Raw genomic sequence first — 20,022 nt, 5'->3', positions numbered from 1 at the left:
AACATATGCAACTCACAAATGACAATATCACCTTGACATTGAACATTAAATTAAAACTGGAAATAATAAAAATAAATGCATGCACAACCCAAAAAATAAACAACAAATACAAAATATAGATAATATAAATGCTTCACACAGTAGCATTGCTTGTTAGCTGGTTAACCTCAGTTATTCACATTTTATATATTATTTTACTGCCATTCTTATGAGATAGAAATACCATTAACCGCTGGATATGTAACAGTGGTACTCCCCGTATTCCAAGTGAATCCACCTTTTCCCTGTATCTTACGGAGCTTGTAGTTGTGGTCCTACAACAAAAGCTATACCATAACACTGTTGGCATGAATATCACAATGTGAAGGAACCCTTCATGGTTGTTCTCAGCACTCAACTTGTTCTTCCCCTATTGCACCACCAGGGGGAGTTCCTCAACTATGACATCCTAATAGGAGTGAACCAAGGCGAGGGGCTGAAGTTTGTGGATGACAGCGAGGACAACGGACAACAGATCAGCCTGCAAACCCCTCACAGCGGGCCACAGTCAAAATACAGACACATTTTGATAATGCAGTCACGCTTCCTCTCAAGTGCCTGTCATTCATTCTCCGCTCTGAGAGGCATATTCTCTCTTTTCCCTTCTGTGTCACTCAGTCAGTATCTGTCTCAACTGACTATCTCTCACACAAACATACAAACACAAACACCTTTTTCATGTTTTCCTATTCCTGTCATTCCAGTTCATTTTAGCAACGTTTACTTCTATCTTCATGTTGCACATCTCTTGACCACTCATCTCTCAAAAATGTTCTATCCCTGTCATTACTTCCCTCTTAACTTGTCACAATTTTCTCTTTTTTCCCCTTTACCTTTATATTCCTGTCCCTTTCCCCCTCCCGCGTCTTCTCCTCCAGGCAAAGACATCCTGAGGGAGACCATTAAATTCATGTACACCGACTGGGCAGACAGGGACAATGGCGACATGCGAAGGAAGACCCTCTTAGCTCTGTTTACAGACCACCAGTGGGTGCCACCGGCAGTGGCCAAGGCTAAACTCCATGCCGAGTTTCAGTCTCCGGTTTACTTTTACACGTTCTACCACCACTGCCAGACAGAGACGCGACCCGAATGGGCCGATGCCGCCCATGGAGACGAGATACCGTATGAGTTTGGCGTACCCATGATCGGTGCTACGGATCTGTTTCCGTGCAACTTCTCGAAGAATGACGTGATGCTGAGCGCTGTGGTCATGACTTACTGGACCAACTTCGCCAAGACTGGGTAGGCCTTGCTGATGGTTATATTTCATACTAATATATTTCAATTTCTCTTTTTGCTTCTGTAGGAAGGACTAGCTAGTGTAGTGTCTCTACAGCAGTAGAGTTAAAGTGTCTTTCAGAAGATTTTGCTTGACATTTGTAGTGGCTGATCTCACTAACCAGATGTTGGTAGAGTTTTTAAAAGTTTAGTTTCCTGTCTCTCTTTCCTGCAAGATCATAAATAAAAATGGAGAAGCCAAGGGTGTATTTAGTGTTTAGATGTCATTACAATGAATACATCTTCCATCCAGATTGATTAAAACCTTGACTGAGATGTCCCCTCTGTCCCCTACTAGGGACCCCAACCTGCCAGTCCCCCAGGACACCAAGTTCATTCACACCAAGCCCAACCGCTTTGAAGAGGTCATCTGGACCAAGTTCAACTTGAAGGACAAGCAGTATCTTCACACTTCCTCTCCGGCAGGCCCTGGCCCAGGCACCCACAGGCCTTTGCCTCACTTTACTACAAGCGTGACAAGCGGCACGAGATGCGACGCCACCGGCTGTCTCCTCAACGGGGCGGGCCTGCCTGCCTCCACCACCAGGGTACAGTAGGGACTGGCCCGAAACAGCGCCACCTAAGGACCAGGAAGACTGGCTCTGCCACTGATCTAGAAGGGAGGCCTCTGAACGTGGGCCTTTGTTCTGTTCTCTTATTCTCTTGTTTCTCCAAAAACAACTCCGCCTCCTTCATCATGCTGTCAAACTTAGCAGCTCCACTGGTGGTGTGTGGAGAAGCAACTAAACTGCACGGCAGCAGATGATCAGTTTGGGGGGTGACTTAGATCTTTCAAAGATACTGTTTTCAAAGGTCTGCTGTTTCCAGCCTAAAGCCCCTTGACATTTGTCAAAAGGACTAATGCTTTTTGGCCCTTGCAGTTTTCATCATTTTCTTCTTTTCTCTCCCAAGTGTGTTATGTGCATATATTGTTCTCTTTTCTACATCTGTGTCTTATCCCTGCTTTGTTCCTCTCATTCGACATGTGATTCTCTCCCTCTCCCCAGCGCTCCTCAGCTCTAAGGACTCACAAACGACTGAGCTGCAGGAGCAGGCATAGAGTACATACAGTAATCATATAGCTATGAAGACATTGATAAATCTGATACTTTCATTCTACCAGCATTCTTGGTGCCAAGTATGTACTACTGTGTTTGCTTTCTCATCGAGAAAGAAAAAAACTAAAGAAAATTCTAGAGTATTGCTATTTACTGTCAATTAACAGATGCTGTGTGTTCTCATGACAAAGTGCCAAACTGGCCCTTGATTGTGTTTTTTTTCTTTCTCTCATCTTCTGTTTATTTTTTTCAAGCATTTGTTTAATTGTTGTTTTTGTGGAAAGAAATTTTTGCTGAAAATATAGATATAGAGAAATGATATTATATATATAGTTATATATAAATGTGTACAAAGGAGAAAGTATATAAATGGGTTTTCTCAGTGGGGATCTATGCATGAATTATTTTTAAAGAGGATGACAGGGGGGGGGGGACACTGTATCTGTCAATGCACGTTTCCCAAATCTAATCAAATCATATCGGTCCACTCTGGATATTTAGTTTTTTGTTTTATCTCACAGAAAAAGAACATCACAGACAATCCTCTAAGTACCCCCAACAAACCCTCTTCACCTGCCAACACCCATTTATAAAAAGAAAAAAGAGTAATTAACACAAATCTCATAAGATGAACAGCTGTGAACGTACTCTTCCAATCATTTACCCCGACATGATGTTATTTAGAGTTTGTTTCCAGGTAATACAGCACGCCCACCATCCTACAGGAGCTACTTTTTCTTCCCATCTGTATGGAGATGATCGTTTTTAGGGTATGTGAGGTACCAACTCTGTTGTTGTAGCTTGCCTGTACAGAATTATTTTTGTATTTCAGTAAGGGTGAGAAACAAAGCAGAAACAGGCAGCCTTTGCTCTTCTACGTACACGTCCTTCTCCTGTCTGCACCCCTATTTCCAGCATGTGTGTGTGAGTGTGTGTGCGGGTATGTGTGGGTGTGGGCCCTAATTAGACAACAAAGAGATGGAGAGGCAGACAGGCGGGATCCCCCCCATGGTAAAAACTTAGACTCCAGAATGAGCTCCTTCCTGCTGCGTCCGCAAACATCCCCCTCCATATCAACAGTACTTCTCCTCTTTCCGTCAGTGCACTAGCGTTGTATTCTTACACCCGTATTGCGGTGATCCCCCGCGTTCAACTCCCTGCTGTGACCACAAAACTCCAAAACACCTGACTTCACTGTGTCAGCTACGTTCTACACAATTTCTGACCTCAGTTCAGCTCTGCTCTTATCCTCACATTCAAGGGTTAGTTCACTCAGCTAGTGACTTTTTTTGTGAGCTCATCAGTTGTAAATTAAACTTTAAGCACACGGAGGGTAACCGTGGGCCTTCACGGCCTGCGACGCGGAGCTGCAAGATGAAAAGGGGGCTCGGATCTCCTACACAGGGTAAAAGCTGATTCTGTTCTTTTCTTTCGGGTAAGAATGTGCAGGCCTACAGCTCAGCCCCCCCCCCCCCACACACACACAAATCTCTGCTGGATCTCAAACATGGATCATGGGTAATACTCTGGTAATACAGTACGTTAATGAACTGATGTGTTATTGTTTGAGCCCACAGGAACACATGGTAGCCTTCATCCAGTATGGGAGAAGTTAGTCACCGGTGCTGTCTTTGCTTGTGCTCTAGCTTTAGCCTGTTTATTTCTTTTGTTTTCTATTTTATTAATGCCTAACGGGTGGAGGGGGAGGGCTGGAGAGGGAGAGACATACCTGGCTGCTCCTGTCAGAGATTTTGTAAGCCCACTGAAAAGGAAATGTGCACAATGTAAAACACAAAACAACTGACTTGGGTGTGCGGCAGGTGGATAAATGCTGTGGAATAGATGATGGACAGCGAAAGGAAAGGTGCACGCCGTGGAAAAGAGACTTTGGGAGGAAATTGGAAAAAGACTTGCAGCCTTAAATGTAGAAATCCCAATCAAAAGAGAGGTTGAACTAATCATTAGCAAATAAGGACATTCAAAGGCATGGCCATGTTTCTACCCACAATGTTTGCCAGGAGGACACCTTGCTCATCTGTCCTACGGAGGTCTGATACGTCTGATCAGACCGAGATGAACCCTTTTGTACTCACTCCTGTGGATAAGGAGGCAGTGAGGGGTTGTGAGGTAAACCTCACCACAACACAGCTACAATGACACCACCAGAGGTGAAAACAGAAACAAGGTCTTTAGTTTGGTCTGTTTTCCCCCGTCTATTTTATAAGCTAACACTGGAGGGCGCCATTGTGGCAGCTTCACTGCAGTCTGCCCGCTCTGAGGAAGCTGGACGTGTGAAGAAAAATACCAAACTGGATAGCAGGACAGAGACACACAACATCTGGAAGAGGATCAAAACTGTACATTTTTAAGTGTAAGAATCAAACAGACAAAAATATTTGTAAATATTAAGTTTCTTGTTTGTTTTTCTTTTTTTCTTTTTGAGTGAATGAATGAAATGCTTATTTTGTGACGACAAAAGACAACAGGTGCAGTTTGCAACACAAAAAAAAGGCCACTAGCTTGAGCTTTCACATTCACTGGTGATTTAAAAAATGCTTACCGCCGATCTCTTTTCATGCCATTAGAAAATGATCTTTTTCTTTACTTTGTTTCATGTTTCATGTTTCATGTTGCCCATTATCACGGGGGTATCCTGTAGCATCATGATTCCTAAGCAGGAAAGTTACTGTAGCAGAAATTCATCTCCACTGCAGCCCCCACACAACAGAGGGCCTAAGATGCTGTAGTTAGTGTTTGCTAGTTTGAATATTAGATTTAAAAATGTGAAAAATATAGTTTAAGTCATTGTTCTTGGTTTGTAGTAGAGGGGTCAACTACACAGCTTTTTTTCCTCTTCGTTTTTGGTTCAAGCTTTAGCAAACTATTATTTTGAAATATATCTTGTGAGACAACTATTCTCCTGATGAATGTGTGCTGCATGATCTGTGTCTTCAGAGCATTTATGGAAACATCTTTATAGGCTAAATGAAAGCCAGGTAACTTATGTTGCCGTGGTGTAGGGAACTGGCGTGTGATTCATGGTCAGGACTTCAAAACTGAGACACTACATGCAAAGTGCAAACAGTTAAATGCTCGATTCACATGTAGCAGTGTTCACATGTAGCCACTTAATCACACGCGGGGCCGACACGAGGGCTTTGATACCATAAGATGCCTCCGAGAGTAATGAGATCCCACCGGTGGTCTGAAGTTTTCCTTCCACACACTGTGTCGTTGTGTGATTGTGGAGGTTGTGTGTGATGTAGCAGTGAAGTTTGTTCAGTTTGGAGACGGATGACATTTGAAGTAGATCTGAAAAGTCCAGTGCACTGTCAGTCTAAACGTGTGTTTACCAGTGGATCGGACTGGATGTATGTGGACACACGCCCTGAAAACTGCAGTCAGCCAAGCAAAGCAAAAGCACTTCATATCGCTGAGGTTATTTAGAGACCCTGTGTGAGGGCAGTGGTGCATGGACACACGCATAGATCTCCGGCTCGGTCCCCATTGCGGAGTTGCACCTGTTGTCTTGTTTTTACATTCTTTGTTGAATTCAGAAACCCAAGACTTGAGATGAAGAAAAATGTTAAATAATGGAATTTAAAAAAAGATGATTATTAAAAAAAAAGTATAGTTAAACTATATAAATAAATGAGGTGATGATATTTCTGTTTACTTTAGAAGTTATTATACACTGTATGCTGTGATTCTGATCTGGGAAACATTAAAGACATTCATAGCCAGTCTGCTGATTCTGTGTCTTTATTCAAATGGTGAACAGGAAGTATACATGTTGATAACATATAGAAGGAATGCTTTTTTAGTTCCTTTAAACATGTAAATATGTGGAATCAGATACTTAACAAAAAACAGAGATTATAAATTCTGAGTGAAAGAAAGACATTTTATACTAAACTTGATTATGTTTACTTGTTGACAACATTTTGATTGAATGATCTTTTGATTGATTAAAAATGTAAATATGTGACATTATATACTTAATTGAAATAAAAACAGACATTACAGATTAAACATGACATTACATTTAAAAAAAATTACATTAGATAAAAACTAATTGTCATGTATCACCTACATGTTGATATTTAGACTGAAAGATCTTTTCAAACTGACATGTTTTAACAATTTATCAGATATTTATATATATTCACAGAAACAAAAACAAATTCTAACTTTCTAGAAAAAAGCCACATATATGTTTAACTTGATGAACAAACATTCTGTCATGTATACATGTTGACAGAACTGTATATGAATGATCTTTTAATTGATTGGAAAATATAAATGTGTGGCATTTGATGCAGCACAGAAATGAAAAACAAATATTCTAAATTCCTAGTAAATGGAATAACATGAACAGAAAACATAAAAATGTAACAGAAAATTTAAAAAACAAAGTAAGACATTACAAACTTTTGATGTAAGAAAATGACATATTGCACTCAATTAGATAAGAAAGAAAAAACATCATCATGTCATCTAATATACATATACGGCCGGTTGTACAGCATGTTGGTTGTCATTCTTCTCTATATCATAAAAACAAGTAAGATTAATTATTAATGAGGATAATGATTGTATTGAGGAGGATGTGCACCTCTGTGACCACAAAGCATGTAATTTCTCACTTGATGTTAAATGACTCTTTCAGGCTTGCTTCTGCTTCCTCGTGTGTGATTTGTTTCCAAGTGGTGGGAATATCAGCAAGCTCTGCGTTGAACGCTTTCGCCAACTGCTTGTTAAATGTTGCCATCACATATTTCCAGTAGTCTGATGCCTGGAGGCTTCCATCTGGTGGGATTTTCCAGTCAGGAAAGATTTCTTTGTAACGCTTGTAAGGATGAAATTCCCAGTTTGTAGCATTACAACAAAATGTCGCTTCAGTGACCACGGAGGAAGAGCATATTTCAGTGACAAGTTTCTTCGAGGATAGAAACCTGCATGAACCAAACCCCTTTGGCCGATGCAGTGAAGCCCAGTGCTCAGTGTGGGCGCTTCCTCCTGCGTCACAAGGAGCTTTGCAGAATGGACACTGTTTACCACATCCAATCAGCTTGGTGAAAAGCTGGTTCTGAGGATTCACATGAAGATTCTGTAGTTTCATTTGGATGTTAGTTTCTTTATACTGCTTTCTGAGAGTTTGGGCCATGTTCTTCACACACTCAGTGAGCCAGCGAGCAAACTGTTCCTGGTCGGCATTGTTCAGGATCATGAATGCCCCGAGAGCATCCTGGGAAAGGACCAGTTTAGTAGCAAGTTCCTGACAGACATTTTGAACAAATGTCTTCAAGTTGCCACTCTTCTGTTTATTTGCTTTGTTGATAGCATCATTTATGCTCCTGATACTTGACTGAACATGTTTATCCTCGAGCTTGAACATCGTAGAGTCTTTTGATAAACGTTCCACTATTTGGTTGGAAATCCATTTCTTTACGTAATCCTCATAGGAGCTAATATAGCTCAGATAGCTTTCAAACTCATCCACTGAGAGCAAATCCAGTAAGACTGAATGCTGGAAAACAATCCGTGTGCTAAACTGATCGCATGTCAGCATTTCACCAATGATATCAGGACCCAGGGAACGTTTGACAAAGTCTTCGACTGCAGGCCTCAAGCAGCGGTACGTGAATTCTTCTGCCTTCTTCTGGCACTGGTCTCGGTCATGAAACACGTCTTTAAAATCAGCACGAAACTTTTCTTTGTTTTTATTCAGACATCTGTAGGGATCGTTCTCACGTACGAAATCGTCATGCATTTTCTGAAAGCTTCTGGCTGCATTGGAACAGATGTGCTGTTTCAGAGAAACTTCAAACGTGATGTCTGTTTTAACATCTTGATTGTTTTTAAGCCTCTCATCAATCATGTGTAAAATCTCCTGGATGTAAGTATCATGGTAATTGCTTTTGAATTGATTTTTTTCAGCCACAAACTGTGTGCACATTGATATGATGCTGTCAGCTATTTGTTGTACATCCTTCGTGTGTCCTGAAATGTTGAACATCTGGGTGAAGGTGTTTTGGAATCGCTTTATGAGTCCTTCAGGTGTATATTTAAAAGCGTCCAGTCCACAACGTTGCAGGCTTTTTTGACTTAACAATTTACTTGCATGACTTCCCTTGTGTGATAGATTAGTTCTCAGGCGGTGAGACACACTTGTGAAAATGTCCACAACCTCCATTTTTGAAAAGGATAGTTCCTTCTCTGTTTCAGTCCACATCTTGTCAAATTCTTTGTCCAGCTCGTCCTCTGTCATCTTGACTTTTTTCTGCGAACATTCATCAATCAATGCAGAAACTCTCTCCTCTAATTCTTTTGTGTGGTTCCCCTTGATTCTGTCAAGTTCTGCCATTCCCTGTCTGATGTCAGCTGCTGCTGTGAGTTGATAAAACACAGAACTTTCCATTTCTCGTCGAACGTTCTTTGCGCTGTTTGCAAACTCCTGTTTGTATCCTTCAACAAGAAAGACATGGCCCTCTGTTTGCTTGAAGTACTGGTCCAGATTTCCAAGAAGCTTTGTCTCCCATTTAGACAGCTTTATCAAAGCTTCACTTTTCAAAACTGTGAGAAGTTCTCTGATGTCAGATATCTCAGTTTTCACAGCAACTGTTCCGAAGTTGGAAATTCTTGTTTCAGCATTTGTAACCCACGTGTACATCTCTTTTTTGAAGTTCCATTCCCATTTGTTGAATTCTGTGCAGAGTCTCATGTATGCATCAGCCACCAGGCTGTTTCTGAAGCTGAAGATGAAGTTTTCATGCTTTACTGCATTCCACAGGCTTTTCATCCACTCTGTAAACCCCAAGATATTATTAGCAGATGACTTACAACTTCCCAAAATGTGGATTATGTTCTTCTTGAGCTCATAAACAGCTTCGCTGTACCCTGCATTGACTGGTGCCATTGGTGGGTTTCCATTCCACAGTCCAGGAATGTACCAGTTGCCAGTGTCTGGATTGTACTCCATCACATCAGTGAAGCTGATGTTCTCCCCTTTCTTTTCCATTTTGGCTGCTGCCTGGGTCATCTCGTTTAACTGTTCCAAGAGCAGTTTCCTGTCTCGTAAGTTCTTATCATGGGCTGAAACATCCGACACATTCTGGTGAACAAACTGACATTTGGGAGTTTTGCCCACCTCTGTCATCCTGAGAAAAGCATGCACAACTATTTGTAGGATGTCCTTCATTTCTATTGAATTCTCCATTGCAATGTTGATGATGGTGATGTCACTCAACCCTACAACAAGTGTTGCTAGCTCGTTGTCATGCTCATGGCTGTTGTCCAGTTGTGCAAGCTCTGGTGACTTTAGGCCCTCAGTGTCAATGATCATCATGAAGTCACAGTTGAGTTCTTTTTTTAAATCTTCATTGATTCTGATGAGCAACATAAAGGCACCTCGAGTGCATCGACCACTGCTGACTGCAAACTGCACTCCAAACATGGTGTTGAGGAGAGTGGATTTTCCTGTGCTCTGAACTCCAAGAACTGTGACTACCAGTATCTTGTTCTGAGGAGACACCAAGTCATTGAGCTGAGAGAGAACGTCACTCACCCATCTGAGAGGTATGTTGGATGCATCTCCGTCTACAAGCTCAAGGGGAAATCCATCAAGCAACAATTCTGCACATAGATTGGGGAGGTTCTGTAATTGTTTACGTGACGGGTTTGTTTGTGAAAGGGAAAGTGAAGCTTCATAGATCTGACCCATTTCACGGAAGAAGTGTTCAGTTCCCAGAGAGCAGTTGGAAAGTTGTTTGTCAATTTCCTTGATCTCCTCTTTGTTCTCAGAGTTTTTGCATTTCTTTTTGTACTGCTCCCTGAGGTCAGACAGAGTTTCTCGGGACAGGTTATCAAGGTTCATTCGCAGCCATTTCAGGAAATAGCGCCTCTCTATCCCTGGGCTTGATATTGCGTTTATGAAACATGTCATTGCATTTGACATGTCATAAGAGTTCTGTTTTTCCCGAAGTTCTGTTTTCTGTACTTGAAGATCACTTTTGTAGTCTTCTACATTTTCAGACCCAACATTTCGAAGTCGGAATTCTTCCTTTTCTAAGCAGGTCAGTTCCTTCCATATTTGGCCTTGCAAGGGGAGCTGAGCTTCTTTGTATTGAAGGATATCTTTGATTTCTGCAGTGATCGCATCTGCATTTTGCTTGGCAGTCTGGCACTCTGAAGAGTCTTCATCAACAGTGATTCCCAGTTCATGGGCAATGTCAGCCATCTGCTCAATTCCCATCTTCATCTTTGAGTGTTCAATTACATTGCTGACTTTTTCCCGCAAATCTTTGACAAAGTCTGCATCATTCCTGTGCTTAGCCTTCAAAAGGATGTTGCTGTTATTTAAGTTCAACTTGGTTGCTACCTTTTTTACAGCATCTAAACTAAAACCCTTGCTTTGATGGTTACCCACCAAGAAGATCTGTGCCTTGTGTTGTTGGTTGGTAAGCAGCTCGCACTCAGAGTCCAAAGTGTCAAAGAACACAAAAACTGCTGCAGATGTCTGACACAGAAAAGAAAATTGTGTGTCAAATGAAGCAATGTCCCCACGAAGGTTAGCTACAGCTACTGGCTCACTGAAGACATCCATGTTTTTGTTCCCGCAAGGAAGGTACCAAGTCATTTCAGCCAATCCATTGGATATTCTCCTTGGACTGTCACCACACTCCATGTTACAGTGAACAAAGGTGTCATGGTACTGCTGAGAATTACTCAGAAGCTTGTTGAGGATCTCTGACTTGGACAAGGAGCACTCACCCAGTCTCACAAAAGATATCATTGGAAGTTTAGAGGCAACAATTCTGTCTTCAATAAATCCTTTGGATTCTGAATGTGACTGAGGTCTGTACTTTTTAACAATGTCTCTCAGGGCCCAAAGCATGAGTGTGCACTGCTTTGTGTCGCAGTTGGGAAGCAACAGAGGCACAGAAAACTGACACATAGACATTTTGAGGGCCATTTCCTGCTGTACGAAACCATCAGAACACAGAAAAAGAGCAGTGATTAGGTCAAGGGGATTTAGCATATCATCTGAATCTAGACTGGTGACGAGATTATCAAGATCTAACTGCGGATCACCACAGTTTGACTTGCATGCAGATGTACATTTCACATTCCTTGCTGTCACATTAACCATCATTAGTTTCTTCAGAAAATACCATGGAAGATCTGAATTACACTTGGCAGGTTCATCAGTAATGGTCTTCTCATCAAGACCAAGAATTGTGCTTAGGGACAGCCTCTCTTTGTAGTGGTGCTCCAACCCCAAATCCTCCAATAAGATTTCTAGGTGCGTCTCTGTAGAAAATGAAAACAATGTATATTAAACCCTTAGCCTTCAAAATATGTTGCTGTCAGTCACTTCCAACTTGGTTGCTCCCTTTTTATGTTATTTATTATTTATCGTTACATATGTTGGTATCCTTTCGGACAGGGGTGGGGAACCTCCGGCCTGTATACGGCCCGCAAGACCATTTGATCCGGCCATCGAGGTAATTCGTAAAACGCACGCAAAAATAATCCACTAGAAAAAAACACTAGACTGCAATATTTTAAACGGGCGACTGACTGTTTTTCCTGGCCATGGTCAGGGTCCTTGAACACAACACAAGTGGAACGTGTCATCACGTGGTCACGTCATGTCAAAAAACGTCAATATTAAACGAGACTGTCATTGAGATCAGTTAACGCAGCATAGCGAGTGTAAACAAGAGAAAGGTGGATGCGAAATGGACGAACGATTATTTCTTTGTGGAAGTAAAAGGCCAGTGTGCCAAGTTTGTGCGGACGCGCTTGCAGTGATGAACAATTATCTTGAGCGTCATTACTGCACGAAAAATACCAAACTGCATGAGCTGAAAGGATGTTGGCCCAACAAGCAGCTCTCTCCAGAGCGAAACATAAACACATGGAAAGATAGATAGGTAGACCACCACACCAATACAGACTATTCCACCACTACTGTGCAATTATCACTGCCATGCTTGCATACTTATATTATTTTTTATTCTATTTAATTATTGTGTACTGCCACTTTACTTCAGGTGTTCGTTTGCTGTGAAAAGATACATTTCCCCATTGTGGGACTAATAAAGGATTGCTAATTTCTGATAAAACAGAAAGATACATGGATAAAAAAGTTGCGTTTTTGCACAGCATAAAAGTAAGGTGAAATGAATGGGCTGCGTCTTAAAAAAAATTGCAGAGGGTTATAAGTTCAATAATTAGTATGGCCCTCGAAGGATGTTGTAAAAAATAAAATGGCCCTTGATAGGAAAAAGGTTCCCCACCCCTGCTTTAGGACATTTATTTGCTACAGTAAGTAGCTAGTTAGTAGCTCAAAGCTTTTTTGCCAAGTTGTTTGTTTTTTACATTCCTACTATTAACTTGTTTGTTTATCTAGCTTGTTGCTGCTTTAAAGAATGTAAACTCCGTACATCTTAACCTTTATTGCCACGACATAACATTATGTTGTTCATCCATAAATGCTTTAATTAACGTTGCGGCTGTTTTACTTCGCTCATAGACTTATTTGTCGAAAAGATGTTAATGATTGAAATGTGATGCAATGTAATGACTGAAGAAGGAAGTACGTAGCAAGTACTCACTGCTTACAAATTCTTATAGGAAAGCCCTAGGGTGGTAGCAAGAAGGTAATCCAGCAGCAGCCTGTGAAAGAAGCCACTCTCTAGCTTTACTCTGTGTCATTCCCACCTTCTGAAAGACCCTTCAAGACTAGTCCATGCATTTGTTACTTCTATGGCAATTATTTATTATTTGGCTGCCCCAATAAGTCCCTTAAGACTCTTCAGTTGGTCCAGAATGTTGTGCTTAAACTAGCAAGAACTAGTACAATAGATTATATTTCCCCCATATTAGATTCTCTGCACTGGCTCCCTGTGAACTCCAGAATATATTTTAAAATCTTTCTCCTCACTTACAATGTCCTTAATGGTCATGCACCATGATATCTTAAAGAGCTCACAGCCCCTTATTACCCCACTAGAACACTGCACTCCAAGAATGCAGGGTTACTTGTCTTTCAAGTTTCATGATTCAATTATAGGTTTGTGGTCCGGACAAGGGATATCACAACACCAGAAATGTAGTAGTTGATATGAATACCAGGTGAATTTACAAGATCTTTTAACCAAATTCGATTCCACGAAGAAAACCCCCCGAAAACATACACTCATTTATTACAGTTTGCACACTGGTTAGGAGGTGAAACAGGTCACAAATCCCTCTCTAGTATATATTTTATAGAGGTGTGAAGCTTTCCCTTCTCAGACGATTCCATACGTATCTCGATACATGGTCTGCGATACGATATAAAAACAATATGATATACGATCTGATTCAGACAGTTTAACTTAAAACATTAATTTAATGATGTTACCTTTAATTTTTAACTGTTGTTTGTCTTAAATCTATTATGATTATGTGATGGAATATTATAAATTAATGACATGGTGTCCCACATTTTGAAACCAATGAGGGAACATCCTTGGACAACTTTCTGAATGTACTGGACACACTTGATGCACCGTGTTATTTCACTGCATCCACTGACAATGGTGTTGAGACCATCTGTACCCACCTAGCTGCTATATTAGTGTAGAAGTAGGACACTAGGACGCAGAGCAGATTCTAGCAATGGGACACTAGGCGATCTAAGCTAGCAAAGCTAATTCATTAGCACTTGCTAAAGTTTAGCAAACAAGCCAAAGAAGGTAATGTTAAGTTAGCCAAAACTCTCAGTTTCTATCGTCCACTATGAAAATAATATACTGAACCTTTTTGAAAAACACTAATAGATATTGTGATTTTATTACTGATAGCATTGACGTTGGCTGTGAACCATTTTGAGGTCTATGTCATCGGTGAGGACAAGATTAGCAATCAATTAGCTTTACTGGCCAAGATTCACTGCCAATGCTCGACTGTTCCAATTGAGCCTTGTGTTGCCTAAATATAACAGAGATCAAGCACATTTCAGGCAACAACAATGTAAGAAGATTTCCTTGTGATTTATCTCATGTCCATAAGAGTAAAGTGAATTTAATGTTGTTTGCTTTTGTTGTTTGGGAGGGAATGTTATGGTCACAGGTTGTCATTTGTCATTTTTGATTGGTTGCCAATCTTGTCTAATAGAACCCTGCCAGAGGGAAGATGCCAAGAGAGGAGAGGGAACTGGTTTTGGGCTTGAATAAAATATTCTGGGAAGTAGCCAACTATGTAGTAGTTAGCTTGTGTTACAAATATTTTCTTTACACATTTGTTAATGGTCTTGTACAAGCGATTATAAACAATTATCACTATAACACAGCCTTTAACATAATCTAGTACAACACTACTTACAAAAGAATTACAGAAAATAAATGAACTCTCTGACAATCACAACTTGCAGTACCACTTCTTTTAGCCTTAAATCAGAATTAATTGTTTGACTTTTCTGAAGATTTAAAATGCTCATTCTTATTCTTGACTAAAACTATATATATATATATATATATATATATATATATATATATATATATATATATATATATATATTATGTCTAATAACTAATATGTTGATGACTAAAATGTGCAATATGTTTGTTGAATAAGATGAGACTGTCTTTTGGTTGACTACAAATTAACACAAAAAACAGGATGCACTTAACTAAATATGACTCAAACTAACATGGACTTTTCCATGGAATCCTTCTTTTATTTTAATCTTCTTTTGGAAACCTCTGCAGAGTGTTGGTAAAGAATGGGTATATTTCCCCTAAGTCTGTAACTTTATGTTGAAAATTCATTGCAATCGTGATTTTATTTGACTTACTTGTGCGGGTAGATGTTATAGTTGGCCTGCTTAATTTTCCATTCCTGAGTTGTGCATAAACCAGAAGAGAGTAACACACCCCTGGCTTCAGGTTACGGAGAGTCAGCTGGTTTGTGTCCGTTGTATCTTGCACAATGTCTTCCTCATTGCACATGTCATAACAAGTCACAATGTAACTCTTCACTTCACCAGCAGGGATGTCCCAATGCAGAGACAGTGACTCACTGCTGGCCTGATCGACTATAACCTGCCCAGGAGGGCTGGGCTCTGTGGGAACAATATAATGGTTTCACTTATAACTGAAAATTCATGTTACTTTGATGTTTTTCTGCATTTCAATGTGCTGTTTGACATATAACCATGTCATGCACTTAATGTGTCTTGAGCTAACCTTTATAACATACATCGACAGCATACCTCAGTGTAATAAGTACATTTGTTTATCTTACGAGGCAAAAGATTCAGACGACACTTTCCTACATATTATATTAGTGTTTCAGATTTACCTGTGAAGACAGATAGCAAGGTTGCTTTGCTTTGATTTCCATTGTCTGCAATCCTGATGATGCTGAAAGTATACTCAGTCCCAGGATTCAATCCCTCAACCTTCACAGTACCGGAGTCATCTGTGAACAAACTGTCTCTGTGTTTCTCACAGGAGTAATCTAACCGTAGTCGACACCCAACAGAGTAGTCAGTGAGTGAAAAGCCAAGAGATACAGTCTCCTGGCCAGTTGTGAGCACTGTTACTTCTCCTGGTGGAGGAACATCTGTTACAAGAGAAGAAAAGTACATCTCAGTATATCCACATTACAGCACGTATTTAGTCATTCAATTGGATCAGTTATTGACAGTCACACTTACAGTCGGACTGTGGTACGGGTGAGGTCTTGCCCCTTTCCTCACAGCCTGGGTCAATGAAGGAATCTGGTACATCATAAAATTCCTTGGTAAATGAGAAAAAAGTGTAATGCATCAATTATTCATGCCATTCACAATAGCTGAAATGAAAACATGTATTTGTAATTGTATTGTTATTTAACGTTTTACCTCCTCATCAGAGTTATCCATTGTAGATACACTCTCAGCCATCGCACACTTTCCAGATTATTCAAACAGCTTCTCACTGAAATTAATAGAAAAGAACCCTGTCACCATCACAGTGTTCCCCCTACCATTGACGCCCTGCCAACAGAGCCCAGCACCCTGCCTGACATTGAAGGTGTTTTTTTTTTCTCAATTTAAAAAAATTAAAATATTTGTTGAATTCACAACTCACTTTTCACATTGACAGGTGCTCTTTTACTAAATAAACTAAACGCTTATGCTATTGATCTAATTTATGTGCACGTTTCAGTTTGTACTGTCTACTTTGCGTATTCACATTCTCTCCTTCGCTCCGTTTTGCGAACGGCGGGGCTTCACACACACACACACGTGCGCACACGCCTACACGTGCTCACACACTTACAGAGGGGAAGAAAGGAGAGGGGAGAACTAAATAGAAACCGCGCTACGCACACGCGCCCCTCCAAAGCAGTAAACCTAGGGGAAACACTGCAACAACTATATTACACAAAAAGCCAGCTAGACTCAGGGATATGCGGTCATGAAAAGTAAAAAAAACAATAAATAAATATAAAGGTATATTTGTCCACTGGTCTGTGCTATAAAAATGCATTTTATGTATAATTTTGATCATTTCTTTTTGTCAAAATCGCTGAATTTGCGTATACTATTCTGTGTTCAGATACAGGAGAGATGCGAGCTGAGGCAGCGACGAGCTGAGCCTCCCCTAGGATTGCGCAATCAGTTACAAACTAGGTTGAGGGTATGCATTTGGCGCGTGCCTGTTGCTATTTCTCTGTATGTCGCCAATATAATGTTTACAGACACATTTATTATGCGTCCTGATTTTCCTGATATTTTCCTGATATTTTCCTGATTTCCTATTTTAGTGCCTCTCCAGCCATGAACCTCACCACACGTCACTGGCTAGACTACAATTTATAGCAAAAAACAAACAAATAATCAGCCCACTAACTGAGACGTAAAGGACAGAAAGAAAATGCCGACTCATGCCTCTGTTTCAGGCCATAGAAGGCCTTCGTTTGAAAACGTTCAGGTCTTAAAAGAGAGAAAAACAAAATCAGTGACAAATGAATTGTTACTTACCTTTGTAGATTAACCATGGTAGAAACTGAGTGTTTCTTTATCCCAGAGTTTTAACTAGTACTGTATCTGCAGTATTGTATTATATGTTAAGTATTTTTTCTGAGTATAACGCTCTGCACTTCACTGGCAATGCAAAAGCCTATTGCAGGCTTCTCCTTTTATTTTGCCTCTGAAGTCACTTTCTGTTTCGTTTACTAGAAATGGGTGATCTAGTTTCCAGTAATGTGAAACTTATTGTTTGGTATCCTCCCTCTGTTGAAGTGAGAGCAGGACACTCTCATCTCTAAGTAATACTGCCTACAGCAGGGGTGTCAAACTCATTTTAGTTCAGGGGCCACATACAGCCCAATTTGATCTCAATTGGGCCGGACCAGCAAACTCTTAACACAATAACCTATAAATAACGACAACTCCAAATTGATCCCCTTTGCTTTCGTGCAAAAAAGTACATTCTGAAAATATTCACATTTAATGAACTATCTTTTTACAAAATATTATGAGCAACCTGAAATTTCTTAAGAAAAATAAGTGCAAATTCAACAATATTATGCCTCAGTTTGTCATTTACACATGTGTATCTACAAAGGCACAAAACATTTAGTCACAGGTATCTGGAACTGAACAATATAGTATTTTACTTTATGATTAAAACAAATCATTTTTACACTTTGCAAAGTCATCCCGTGGGCCGGATTGGACCCTAAGGCGGGCCGGTTTTGGCCCACAGCCCGTATGTTTGTCACTCCTGGTCTACGGCCTGCAGAGGTGGGACAATCCAGCTCTGCCCACATCTAGCTCATCAATTGTTCTTAGATCTGAACAAATGGGAATTTCGGAAGCTTGTAAATGTCCTGTGTATTTAACTTGCTACATTTACGACACCCCCGAATTATAGGATTTCGTCATGGTCTTTTTAACTTACACAAAGTTTGTCATGTAAAAAACAAAATGGCAAATCTGAAAATAAAATCAGACGAATGAAATTAGTTTTTTGGAATATATATAGGCTACATATTTATTTGCCTCTTCGTGTCTCTGTCATTTGGCATCTTACTGGCATTAAATGGCAACATTGGGTGAGGTGAATTTTAACTTTTGAATACATTAGTCATAAATGATAGATACGTCTGTTTATGAGATACATGTAGGTAGGACCACAAACTATATACATAAATGTGACAACGTATATTGACATTTATTAATAATTAGAAAGTTCTATCATTTTATTACAACATCTGGTTGTATTAGGCGATTTTAGGCAATATGGCAAACCAATAAACAGGACTACTTTATTGCAGTATTTCCTTTTGATATGATTTTTGCTTCAATGTGATGAAGTACCTTAATCTGTATTTAAGTATTTAATTGCCCATCTGGCTATTCTATTCATAAACAGTTTTTCTATTGTTTTGATTTTTCAAAAGATGTACTATATAACACAATATATATTGATACCACAATGTAAGAGTATATAAACCATTGCACATTTTATGAATATTCCCTCTTGCTACAACATTTTCTATGTTCTCTTCAGGTGACGCCTCATTTGCAAAAATGGCAGTTAATGAGCTTCTGCAGCTTCATCAATAAGAGAAACCAACACGCTGTAAGTATCCACTGCATGATAACACACAACCAAACCTTTTCTCGCTCTCTCTGTCTCTCTCTGTCTCTCGCTCTCTCTCGCTCTCTCTCTCTCTCTCTCTCTCTCTCTCTCTCTCTCTCTCTCTCTCTCTCGCTCTTTCTCTCTCTTTCTCTCTCTCTCTCGCTCTCTCTCTCTCTCGCTCTCTCTCTCTCTCTCTCTCTCTCTCTCTCTCTCTCTCTCTAGCATAGATAGTATCACCACTTTCTGTATGATTCTATATTTGGCATCTAGGAAAAGAAGGACACGTTATTGTAATTATTACACTCACTGTCTCATTGTTTCAGTTCATGTGAATATCTACATGAAAGAAATGAGCTGAAATTGTTGTAATTTTTTATTTTTGCTGAAGGGAGGGACCTTTTTGGGATCCTTGCAAGATTCATAATATAAAAATACTTTAAGTAGTTATGCCTAGGGTCATGAAGGTGCGTTTTTTCGCCAGTTTGATCTGAGGGATCAGTTCGCCAAGGTATCTGCCTTTTCCTGCTGTCCAGCTGACGGGCGGGCTCACCTCCCGGGTCTCCCTCCAGGGAGCCTTGGTTCAGTTGGATTTAGAATGACTCAGATCTTCACTTCAAAGCTTGTATAGCTGAGCAGGTAGCTTTAATGTCAGTGTACTATACAGTGTACCAATGTTTACCATTAATGTTTAAGTCTAGGTTTTTTGTATCAAGTTTATTTGTTTCTTGTATTTGCAATGGCATATTTCCAATGACTACAAATGTGCCTTTGGTTTAGCTTGACGGCTGCTTCACTCTTTGTTCTGGATTGTTGTAGACAGGTTTACATGTGACCAAGTAATCACATGTGGGAGAGACGTGAGGGATTTGATACCACAAGGTGCCTCACATACAACAGTGGGATCTCACAGGTGGTCCAACTTCTTCCTTTGATACATTTCACAGACATCAGTGATTTCAGGTCAAAGTTTTCTCTCATCCTAACACATATTTCAACCTCTACTATATCGATTAGTA

The 20,022-nt window shown here is 40.1% G+C and overlaps 2 protein-coding genes across 2 annotated transcripts; one reads left to right on the top strand and one right to left on the bottom strand.

The window, feature by feature from the left end:
* The first annotated feature begins 376 nt into the window (after positions 1–376).
* On the top strand, positions 377–1,877 carry LOC115023971 (neuroligin-2-like). Its single transcript, XM_029455341.1, has 3 exons — positions 377–593; positions 918–1,284; positions 1,619–1,877. The coding sequence occupies exons 1-3, from the start codon at positions 377–379 to the stop codon at positions 1,875–1,877; spliced, it is 843 nt and encodes a 280-aa protein (XP_029311201.1).
* Positions 1,878–6,124: 4,247 nt separating this feature from the next.
* LOC115023889 (interferon-induced very large GTPase 1-like) lies at positions 6,125–17,566 on the bottom strand. The gene is made up of 6 exons (XM_029455227.1): positions 17,401–17,566; positions 16,276–16,351; positions 16,090–16,171; positions 15,732–15,995; positions 15,226–15,492; positions 6,125–11,690 (listed from the first exon to the last, which is right to left on the bottom strand). The coding sequence occupies exons 2-6, from the start codon at positions 16,315–16,317 to the stop codon at positions 7,021–7,023; spliced, it is 5,325 nt and encodes a 1,774-aa protein (XP_029311087.1). The 5' UTR covers positions 16,318–16,351; positions 17,401–17,566; the 3' UTR covers positions 6,125–7,020.
* Between the last annotated feature and the right edge of the window lie 2,456 nt (positions 17,567–20,022).

This window comes from Cottoperca gobio, chromosome 18, assembly GCF_900634415.1.
Source record: "Cottoperca gobio chromosome 18, fCotGob3.1, whole genome shotgun sequence".
NCBI classification, from domain to species: Eukaryota; Metazoa; Chordata; class Actinopteri; order Perciformes; family Bovichtidae; genus Cottoperca; species Cottoperca gobio.
Note: the sequence above shows the minus strand (reverse complement) of the source record. Positions and strands in the feature narration are given on the sequence as shown.